This window comes from Oncorhynchus kisutch, linkage group LG2, assembly GCF_002021735.2.
Source record: "Oncorhynchus kisutch isolate 150728-3 linkage group LG2, Okis_V2, whole genome shotgun sequence".
In the NCBI taxonomy this organism is placed as follows: Eukaryota; Metazoa; Chordata; class Actinopteri; order Salmoniformes; family Salmonidae; genus Oncorhynchus; species Oncorhynchus kisutch.
Window position 1 is genome coordinate 77,662,071 of NC_034175.2, and position 12,226 is coordinate 77,674,296.

The 12,226-nt window shown below is 38.1% G+C and overlaps 1 protein-coding gene across 2 annotated transcripts in view; it reads right to left on the reverse strand.

Moving 5' to 3' along the window:
• LOC109886047 (uncharacterized) overlaps window positions 1–12,226 on the reverse strand; it is a 55,813-nt gene that overhangs the window by 16,571 nt on the left and 27,016 nt on the right. The window contains exons 14-17 of one of the 2 annotated variants that reach the window (XM_031801734.1): window positions 9,120–9,271; window positions 3,424–3,496; window positions 3,066–3,333; window positions 2,455–2,620 (exon numbers count right to left, since the gene is read on the reverse strand). In XM_031801734.1, coding sequence (XP_031657594.1) covers window positions 2,455–2,620; window positions 3,066–3,333; window positions 3,424–3,496; window positions 9,120–9,271 — 659 coding nt within the window. Of the gene's footprint in view, window positions 1–2,454; window positions 2,624–3,065; window positions 3,334–3,423; window positions 3,497–9,119; window positions 9,272–12,226 lie in introns of both variants that reach the window. The other variant, XM_031801731.1, reaches the window with a different exon arrangement.

Below are 12,226 nucleotides of genomic sequence, written 5' to 3' on the forward strand. Positions count from 1 at the left end.
TACTATCCTACTGTATCTTGGTCTATGCATTACTCATCTCATATGTATATACTGTATTCTATACTATCCTACTGTATCTTATTCTATGCATTACTCATCTCATATGTATATACTGTATTCTATACTATCCTACTGTATCTTATTCTATGCATTACTCATCTCATATGTATATACTGTATTCTATACTATCCTACTGTATCTTATTCTATGCATTACTCATCTCAGATGTATATACTGTATTCTATACTATCCTACTGTATCTTGGTCTATGCATTACTCATCTCATATGTCTATACTGTATTCTATACTATCCTACTGTATCTTGGTCTATGCATTACTCATCTCATATGTCTATACTGTATTCTATACTATCCTACTGCATCTTGGTCTATGCATTACTCATCTCATATGTATATACTGTATTCTATACTATCCTACTGTATCTTATTCTATGCATTACTCATCTCATATGTATATACTGTATCCTATACTATTCTACTGTATCTTATTCTATGCATTACTCATCTCAGATGTATATACTGTATTCTATACTATCCTACTGTATCTTGGTCTATGCATTACTCATCTCATATGTATATACTGTATTCTATACTACTGTATCTTGGTCTATGCATTACTCATCTCATATGTATATACTGTATTCTATACTATCCTACTGTATCTTGGTCTATGCATTACTCATCTCATATGTATATACTGTATTCTATACTATCCTACTGTATCTTGGTCTATGCATTACTCATCTCATATGTATATACTGTATTCTATACTATTCTACTGTATCTTAGTCTATGCATTACTCATCTCATATGTATATACTGTATTCTATACTATTCTACTGTATCTTGGTCTATGCATTACTCATCTCATATGTATATACTGTATTCTATACTATCCTACTGTATCTTGGTCTATGCATTACTCATCTCATATGTATATACTGTATTCTATACTATCCTACTGTATCTTGGTCTATGCATTACTCATCTCATATGTATATACTGTATTCTATACTATCCTACTGTATCTTGGTCTATGCATTACTCATCTCAGATGTATATACTGTATTCTATACTATCCTACTGTATCTTGGTCTATGCATTACTCATCTCATATGTATATACTGTATTCTATACTATCCTACTGTATCTTATTCTATGCATTACTCATCTCATATGTATATACTGTATTCTATACTATCCTACTGTATCTTATTCTATGCATTACTCATCTCATATGTATATACTGTATTCTATACTATCCTACTGTATCTTATTCTATGCATTACTCATCTCAGATGTATATACTGTATTCTATACTATCCTACTGTATCTTGGTCTATGCATTACTCATCTCATATGTCTATACTGTATTCTATACTATCCTACTGTATCTTGGTCTATGCATTACTCATCTCATATGTCTATACTGTATTCTATACTATCCTACTGTATCTTGGTCTATGCATTACTCATCTCATATGTATATACTGTATTCTATACTATCCTACTGTATCTTGGTCTATGCATTACTCATCTCAGATGTATATACTGTATTCTATACTATCCTACTGTATCTTGGTCTATGCATTACTCATCTCATATGTATATACTGTATTCTATACTATCCTACTGTATCTTGGTCTATGCATTACTCATCTCAGATGTATATACTGTATTCTATACTATCCTACTGTATCTTGGTCTATGCATTACTCATCTCAGATGTATATACTGTATTCTATACTATCCTACTGTATCTTGGTCTATGCATTACTCATCTCAGATGTATATACTGTATTCTATACTATCCTACTGTATCTTGGTCTATGCATTACTCATCTCCTATGTATATACTGTATCCTATACTATCCTACTGTATCTTGGTCTATGCATTACTCATCTCCTATGTATATACTGTATCCTATACTATCCTACTGTATCTTGGTCTATGCATTACTCATCTCATATGTATATACTGTATCCTATACTATCCTACTGTATCTTGGTCTATGCATTACTCATCTCCTATGTATATACTGTATCCTATACTATCCTACTGTATCTTGGTCTATGCATTACTCATCTCATATGTATATACTGTATCCTATACTATCCTACTGTATCTTGGTCTATGCCGCTCTGTCTGCTCATCCATATATTTATATTTATATATTGTTATTCCATCCCTTTACTTAGATATGTGTGTATTGGGTAGTTGTTGTGTAGTTGTTGTGTAATTGTTAGATATTACTTGTTAGATATTACTTGTTAGATATTATTGCGATATTATCGGAACTAGAAGCACAAGCATTTCACTTGTATATAATCTTCTAACCAAGTATATTTATTTATTGAACCTTTACTTAACTAGGCAAGTCAGTTAAGAACAAATTCTTATTTACGTGTATGTGACTTGAACACCTTGACGTACCATTTTCTGTACAGTAGGAGAGTCCTGGGATCCCACCTCTTTATTCAATGTGTCCTCCAGCTTCTCTCTGCTGGCTTGTTCCCCTGTTTCCTGTGTCTGTCCCTCCGCCTGCTGTGAATTCTGCTCATCTACTGTCACGTTTGTTTTCTTAGAATGGCCTCCTTTCCTGCTAAAAAGAGAGAAGAAGCAGGATAAAAGGTAATGATCGATAAAGATGGAGATACTCGAGGCAGGCACTGATGAGGAGGGAGAGGAGGGAGAGACAGAGGGAGGGAGAGAGAAGGAGAGACAGAGGGAGGGAGAGATGGGGTGGACAGGGGAGAGGGGCTGAGGGAGGGAGGGAGAGAGAAGGAGAAGAGAAGGAGAAGGAGAAGGAATGCAAACAGCAATTAGACAGGATATGAATGAGGACTAGAACTCTGTGGAGCTTTACACTGTGACCTATGACCTATAACTGCTACGCAGGACCCTGTCAACCTGCAGCCCAGATAGTAGATCTGAGATAGAATGGACAGGACCCGATTAAGGTCTGTCTGAGTCCCAAATGGGTCAACAGCAGTGCACTATGTAGGGCGTAGGATGCAATGTGGGATACAGTCTCTTTCACTCACCCACTGGGTGTAAGGGGTCCCTCTGAGTGTTTGGGACTTCTGTTCTGAGAGAAGGCCCATTCTGTAGAGTGGCCTGTGGGGATGGGCTGTGAAGGTTTGTGGGGGTTGATGTTTTGGGTCTCTTCTTCTTCTGTGGTAGGTAAGGAGGATACCCCACTCCTTTGTGGACCTGGCTTTTCCCGATCCTGGCTCCTCTTCCTTGTTGTAGACTTCTCCTCAGCTTCCTCCCTCCTCACCTCCTTCCCTTCCTCCTGTCTTGGTATCTCCACTGGTGCAACAAGCAGAGTGTGTATAGTTGAGGTCCTTGCAGATCCAGATACTGACCTATCAGAAGGCTAGCTGCTGGGGGGTTCTTTACCTGTCCTGCTGTTGTAGCTGACAGCAGCCATGTGTTTATCACTTCCTCCAGGTCTCTGAGTGTCTGGGTGCAGCTGGCCAGGGGAGGGACACACCACAGGGTCAGATGAGACGACATCAGCCATAAGATCAGACTCATTTATCAGACCAGACTAAGTGCATTAGACCAGACTAAGTGTATTAGATTAGACAAATTTATCAGATCAGACTAAGTGCATTAGATCAGACTAAGTGCATTAGGCCAGACTAAGTGTATTAGACCTGTGTATCAGATCAGACTAAGTGTATTAGACCAGACTAAGTGTATTAGACCTGTGTATTAGATCAGACTAAGTGTATTAGACCAGACTAAGTGTATTAGATCAGACTAAGTGTATTAGACCACACTAAGTGTATTAGATCAGACTAAGTGTATTAGATCAGACTAAGTGTATTAGGCCAGTGTATTAGATCAGACTAAGTGTATTAGACCAGACTAAGTGTATTAGATCAGACTAAGTATATTAGATCAGACTAAGTGTATTAGACCAGACTAAGTATATTAGATCAGTGTATTAGACCAGACTAAGTGTATTAGATCAATGCATTATATCAGACTAAGTATATTAGACCACACTAAGTGTATTAGATCAGACTAAGTGTATTATATCAGACTAAGTGTATTAGACCAGTATATTATATCAGACTAAGTGTATTAGACCAGTGTAATAGATCAGACTAAGTGTATTAGATCAGTGTATTATATCAGACTAAGTGTATAAGACCAGCGTAATAGATCAGACTAAGTGTATTAGATCAGTGTATTATAGCAGCATAAATGTATTATATCAGACTAAGTGTATTAGATCAGACTAAGTGTATTAGATCAGACTAAGTGCATTAGATCAGTGTAATAGATCAGACTAAGTGTATTAGATCAGTGTATTATATCAGACTAAGTTTATTAGATCAGTGTATTATATCATACTAAGTGTATTAGATCAGTGTATTATACCAGACTAAGTGTATTAGATCAGTGTATTAGATCAGACTAAGTGTATTAGATCAGACTAAGTGTATTAGATCAGTGTATTAGATCAGACTAAGTGTATTAGATCAGTGTATTATACCAGACTAAGTGTATTAGATCAGTGTATTAGATCAGACTAAGTGTATTAGATCAGACTAAGTGTATTAGATCAGTGTATTAGATCAGACTAAGTGTATTAGACCAGTGTATTAGATCAGTGTATTATACCAGACTAAGTGTATTAGATCAGACTAAGTGTATTAGATCAGTGTATTAGATCAGACTAAGTGTATTAGACCAGTGTATTAGATCAGTGTATTAGATCAGACTAAGTGTATTAGATCAGACTAAGTGTATTAGATCAGTGTATTAGATCAGACTAAGTGTATTAGACCAGTGTATTAGACCAGTGTATTAGATCAGTGTATTATACCAGACTAAGTGTATTAGATCAGTGTATTAGATCAGACTAAGTGTATTAGACCAGTGTATTAGATCAGTGTATTATACCAGACTAAGTGTATTAGATCAGTGTATTAGATCAGTGTATTAGACCAGTGTATTAGATCAGTGTATTATACCAGACTAAGTGTATTAGACCAGTGTAATAGACCAGACTAAGTGTATTAGATCAGTGTATTAGATCAGTGTATTATACCAGACTAAGTGTATTAGACCAGTGTAATAGACCAGACTAAGTGTATTAGACCAGTGTATTAGATCAGTGTATTAGACCAGTGTATTAGATCAGTGTATTAGATCAGACTAAGTGTATTAGACCAGTGTATTAGATCAGTGTATTAGACCAGTGTATTAGATCAGACTAAGTGTATTAGACCAGTGTATTAGATCAGTGTATTAGACCAGTGTATTAGATCAGACTAAGTGTATTAGACCAGTGTATTAGACCAGTGTATTAGATCAGTGTATTATACCAGACTAAGTGTATTAGATCAGTGTATTAGATCAGTGTATTAGACCAGTGTATTAGATCAGTGTATTAGACCAGTGTATTAGATCAGACTAAGTGTATTAGACCAGTGTATTAGATCAGTGTATTAGACCAGTGTATTAGATCAGACTAAGTGTATTAGACCAGTGTATTAGACCAGTGTATTAGATCAGTGTATTATACCAGACTAAGTGTATTAGATCAGTGTATTAGATCAGTGTATTAGACCAGTGTATTAGATCAGTGTATTAGACCAGTGTATTAGATCAGTGTATTAGATCAGTGTATTATACCAGACTAAGTGTATTAGACCAGTGTATTAGACCAGTGTATTAGATCAGGGTATTATACCAGACTAAGTGTATTAGATCAGTGTATTAGATCAGTGTATTAGACCAGTGTATTAGACCAGTGTATTAGACCAGTGTATTAGACCAGTGTATTATACCAGTGTATTAGACCAGTGTATTAGACCAGTGTATTATACCAGTGTATTAGACCAGTGTATTAGACCAGTGTATTAGACCAGTGTATTAGACCAGTGTATTAGACCAGTGTATTAGATCAGTGTATTAGACCAGTGTATTAGACCAGTGTATTATACCAGACTAAGTGTATTAGACCAGTGTAATAGATCAGTGTATTAGACCAGTGTAATAGATCAGTGTATTAGATCAGTGTATTATACCAGTGTATTAGACCAGTGTATTAGATCAGTGTATTAGATCAGTGTATTAGATCAGTGTATTAGATCAGTGTATTAGATCAGTGTATTATACCAGACTAAGTGTATTAGATCAGTGTATTATACCAGACTAAGTGTATTAGACCAGTGTATTAGATCAGACTAAGTGTATTAGATCAGTGTATTAGATCAGTGTATTAGATCAGTGTATTAGACCAGTGTATTAGACCAGTGTATTATACCAGACTAAGTGTATTAGATCAGTGTATTATACCAGACTAAGTGTATTAGACCAGTGTATTAGATCAGACTAAGTGTATTAGATCAGTGTATTAGACCAGTGTATTAGACCAGTGTATTAGACCAGTGTATTAGACCAGTGTAGTGTATTAGACCAGTGTATTAGACCAGTGTATTAGACCAGTGTATTAGACCAGTGTATTAGACCAGTGTATTATACCAGACTAAGTGTATTAGACCAGTGTATTAGATCAGTGTATTATACCAGACTAAGTGTATTAGACCAGTGTATTAGATCAGACTAAGTGTATTAGATCAGTGTATTAGACCAGTGTATTAGATCAGTGTATTAGACCAGTGTATTAGACCAGTGTATTAGATCAGTGTATTAGACCAGTGTATTAGACCAGTGTATTATACCAGTGTATTAGACCAGTGTATTATACCAGACTAAGTGTATTAGATCAGTGTATTAGACCAGTGTATTATACCAGTGTATTAGACCAGTGTATTAGACCAGTGTATTAGACCAGTGTATTAGACCAGTGTATTAGACCAGTGTATTATACCAGACTAAGTGTATTAGATCAGTGTATAGACCAGTGTATTAGACCAGTGTATTAGACCAGTGTATTAGACCAGTGTATTAGACCAGTGTATTAGACCAGTGTATTAGACCAGTGTATTAGACCAGTGTATTGACCAGACTAAGTGTATTAGATCAGTGTATTAGACCAGTGTATTAGACCAGTGTATTATACCAGACTAAGTGTATTAGGACCAGTGTATTAGACCAGTGTATTAGACCAGTGTATTAGGACCAGTGTATTAGACCAGTGTATAGACCAGTGTATTATACCAGACTAAGTGTATTAGACCAGTGTATTAGATCAGTGTATTAGACCAGTGTATTAGACCAGTGTCTTATACCAGACTAAGTGTATTAGACCAGTGTATTCGACCAGTGTATTAGACCAGTGTATTAGACCAGTGTATTAGACCAGTGTATTAGACCAGTGTATTAGACCAGTGTATTAGACCAGTGTATATACCAGACTAAGTGTATTATACCAGTGTATTAGACCAGTGTATTAGACCAGTGTATTAGACCAGTGTATTTATACCAGTGTATTAGACCAGTGTATTAGACAGTGTATTAGACCAGTGTATTAGACCAGTGTATTAGACCAGTGTATTAGACCAGTGTATTATACCAGTGTATTATACCAGTGTATTAGACCAGTGTATTAGACCAGTGTATTAGACCAGTGTATTATACCAGTGTATTAGATCAGTGTATTAGACCAGTGTATTAGACCAGTGTATTAGACCAGTGTATTAGATCAGTGTATTATACCAGTGTATTAGATCAGTGTATTAGACCAGTGTATTAGACCAGTGTATTAGACCAGTGTATTATACCAGTGTATTAGACCAGTGTATTATACCAGTGTATTAGACCCAGTGTATTATACCAGTGTATTAGACCAGTGTATTAGACCAGTGTATTAGACCAGTTGTATTATACCAGTGTATTAGACCAGTGTATTAGACCAGTGTATTAGACCAGTGTATTAGACCAGTGTATTAGACCAGTGTATTATACCAGTGTATTATACCAGTGTATTAGACCAGTGTATTATACCAGTGTATTAGACCAGTGTATTAGACCAGTGTATTAGATCAGTGTATTAGACCAGTGTATTAGACCAGTGTATTAGACCAGTGTATTATACCAGTGTATTAGACCAGTGTATTAGACCAGTGTATTATACCAGTGTATTAGACCAGTGTATTAGACCAGTGTATTAGACCAGTGTATTAGACCAGTGTATTATACCAGACTAAGTGTATTAGACCAGTGTAATAGATCAGTGTATTAGACCAGTGTAATAGATCAGTGTATTAGATCAGTGTATTATACCAGTGTATTAGACCAGTGTATTAGATCAGTGTATTAGATCAGTGTATTAGACCAGTGTATTAGATCAGTGTATTAGATCAGTGTATTAGACCAGTGTATTAGACCAGTGTATTAGACCAGTGTATTAGACCAGTGTATTATATCAGTGTATTATATCAGTGTATTATACCAGTGTATTAGACCAGTGTATTATATCAGTGTATTAGACCAGTGTATTATACCAGTGTATTAGACCAGTGTATTATACCAGTGTATTAGACCAGTGTATTATACCAGTGTATTAGACCAGTGTATTATACCAGTGTATTAGACCAGTGTATTATACCAGTGTATTAGACCAGTGTATTAGACCAGTGTATTAGACCAGTGTATTAGACCAGTGTATTATACCAGTGTATTAGACCAGTGTATTAGACCAGTGTATTATACCAGTGTATTAGACCAGTGTATTAGATCAGTGTATTAGACCAGTGTATTAGACCAGTGTATTAGACCAGTGTATTAGACCAGTGTATTAGACCAGTGTATTAGACCAGTGTATTAGACCAGTGTATTAGACCAGTGTATTAGACCAGTGTATTAGACCAGTGTATTAGACCAGTGTATTAGACCAGTGTATTAGACCAGTGTATTAGACCAGTGTATTAGACCAGACTAAGTGTATTGTTTATATTATTAATTTATTGAACCTTTACTTAACCAGGAAGGGCTCATTGAGATTTTAAATCTCTTTTTCAAGAGCGCCCTGGCCAAGATAGGCAGCACCAAGTCATTACAAAAAAATTACAGACAGACAACATGAAAAACTATAAGTCATCTAGTAAAAACCATTGAATTCACAAGAGTATAACAAAATCAAACACAGCAAATTAATAACATTGGATCACCTGTTTCCCTGTAGTTCTGTTCCTGGAAGATTCAGGTCCCTGTCTATGTCTCTGGCCACCAGACAGGACAGTTTGTCCATCAGATCCTACCGTTTGGACTAATTCACATTGTTCCATGTTGGTTGGGGGTCCTTCGGGATTGCTGGCATCCCCTGGAACAAGAAGGAAAAGCCATCAGATATATAATTGATCCACTTTTATATAAGCTGTGGGTACGTAATGAAACCTAATCAAAACACTCACTACATACCCAGCCATCACCTGCATATTGAGATATGATGATGGCTGGGTATGTCAATTTCAAACTGTAACTACCACTTCCATGTAGAGAGAGAATAGTGTATTCTGTCTTTAAATCTGTTCATAAAGAACTCCCAATCATATGTCTCTCTGAGACATACGTGTTTCCTCTTGAGTATGTCTCAACAGGTTCTAGTTAAACTCCTACATCTCCTTGTTATCTCGGTGAGTGTACCAGGCGCCGAAGAGGTTAGTTTGGGTTAGTCATGTCAGCACCGGCCAAAAACAAAACCATCAGCTGGCTTCTCCTAAACGGTGTATCGTGATTGGGAGAGAGAATTCCTCTTTGAAATATATATCCCATGACACTCTGGCCCACTCACCTCCTTGACCTCCCTGTGACCCTAACTGATTCCTAACCCTTGACCCCTGACCCACAGAGCAGACCAATAACACACCACAACAACACCTACAGACAGTCAAACCATCAACCCACTACACCAAGGGCAGAGTCATTCAACCGATTACACTAAGGTCAGAGTCATTCAACCCACTACACTAAGGTCAGAGTCATTCAACCCACTACACTAAGGGCAGAGTCATTCAACCCACTACACTACAGTCAGAGTCATTCAATCCACTACACTAAGGGCAGAGTCATTCAACCCACTACACTACAGTCAGAGTCATTCAACCCACTACACTAAGGGCAGAGTCATTCAACCCACTACACTAAGGTCAGAGTCATTCAACCCACTACACTAAGGTCAGAGTCATTCAACCCACTACGCTAAGGTCAGAGTCATTCAACCCACTACACTACAGTCAGAGTCATTCAACCCACTACACTAAGGGCAGAGTCATTCAACCCACTACACTACAGTCAGAGTCATTCAACCCACTACACTAAGGGCAGAGTCATTCAACCCACTACACTAAGGTCAGAGTCATTCAACCCACTACACTAAGGTCAGAGTCATTCAACCCACTACACTAAGGTCAGAGTCATTCAACCCACTACACTACGGTCAGAGTCATTCAACCCACTACACTAAGGTCAGAGTCATTCAACCCACTACACTAAGGTCAGAGTCATTCAACCCACTACACTAAGGGCAGAGTCATTCAACCCACTACACTAAGGGCAGAGTCATTCAACCCACTACACTAAGGTCAGAGTCATTCAACCCACTACACTAAGGTCAGAGTCATTCAACCCACTACACTACGGTCAGAGTCATTCAACCCACTACACTACGGTCAGAGTCATTCAACCCACTACACTAAGGTGGTTGGAAGACAACACTTAGACAGGAGGAGTGAAACTGTCAAATCGGGATAGAGAAGTGAGAACTCCCACCAATGGGAGAGCCCGTCTGAATTGTGATCTGTCGCTCAATAGGAAGTCAACAGGTATCACAAGGTGTGTATCCAGTGGAGGCTGGTGAGGGGAGGACGGCTCATAATAATGGCTGGAACGAGTCAATGGAATGGTATCAACTATATCAAAGACGTGGTCTCCATGTGGTTGATATAATTCCACTCCATTCCCGCCATTATAATGAGCCGTACTCCCCTCACCAGCCTCCACTGGATGGATCCCAAACTACCCCCTCACCCCTACCAACTTGCTCGAGGACCCTCCGTTGACCGGTGTTGCTGATAAAAATCAGAGGGTGACTTCCAGAGAGTGGTTAGGGGTTCACTAACCATATCATGTTTGGGACACACCCGTGACTAGAATATGATGCAATTAATTCATGATACACTTTTAGATAATAAAATGAGAAATTAAAATGAATAAATCCACCCTGTCGTTTTAAAAAATACATACAGTGGCTTGTGAAAGCATTCACCCCCCTTTTCACATTTTTCCTATTTTGTAGCCTTACAACCCGGAATTAAAATGTATGTTTTGTGGGTTTGTATCATTTGATATACACTGAAAACTTGAGCGTGCATAATTATTAACCCCTCCAAAGTCAATACATTGTAGAAGCACCTTTTGCAGCAATTACAGCTGCAAGTCTCTTGGGGTATGTCTCTATAAGCTTGGCTGGCACATCTAGCCACTGGGATTTTTGCCCATTCTTCAAGGCAAAACTGCTCCATCTCCTTCAAGTTGGATGGATCCTGCTGGGTCCTGCTGGTGTACAGCAATCTTTAAGTCATACCACAGATTCTCAATTGGATTGAGGTCTGGGCTTTGACAAGGCCATTCCAAGACATTTAAATGTTTCCCCTCAAACCAGTTGAGTGTTGCTTTAGCAGTATGCTTAGGGTCATTGTCCTGCTGGAGGGTGAAACGCCGTCCCAGTCTCAAATCTCTGGAAGACTGAAACAGGTTTTCCTCAATAATTTCCCTGTATTTAGCTCAATCTGACATTCCTTCAATTCTGACCAGTTTCCCAGTCCCTGTCGGTGAAAAACATCCCCACAGCATGATGCTGCCACCACCATGCTTCACTGTGGGGATGCTGTTCTCGGGGTGATGAGAGGTGTTGGGTTTGCGCCAGACATAGCGTTTTCCTTGATGGCCAAAAAAGCTCAATTTTAGTCTCATCTGACCAGAGTACCTTCTTCCATATGTTTGGGGAGTCTCCCACATGCCTGTTGGCGAACACCAAACATGTTTGCTTATTTTTTCTTTAAGCTATTTTTTTCTTGCCACTCTTCTGTAAAGCCCAGCTCTGTGGAGTGTACAGCTTAGTGGTGCTATGGACAGATACTCCAATCTCCGCTGTGGAGCTTTGCAGCTCCTTCAGGGATATTGTTTTCAGGGTTAGGGGTTAAGGTTAGGTACTGGCCTGTGGCTCTAGGCTCTGTTTGTATCAGTAGGACCCAGGGTTAGGGTTAGGGGTTAGGGG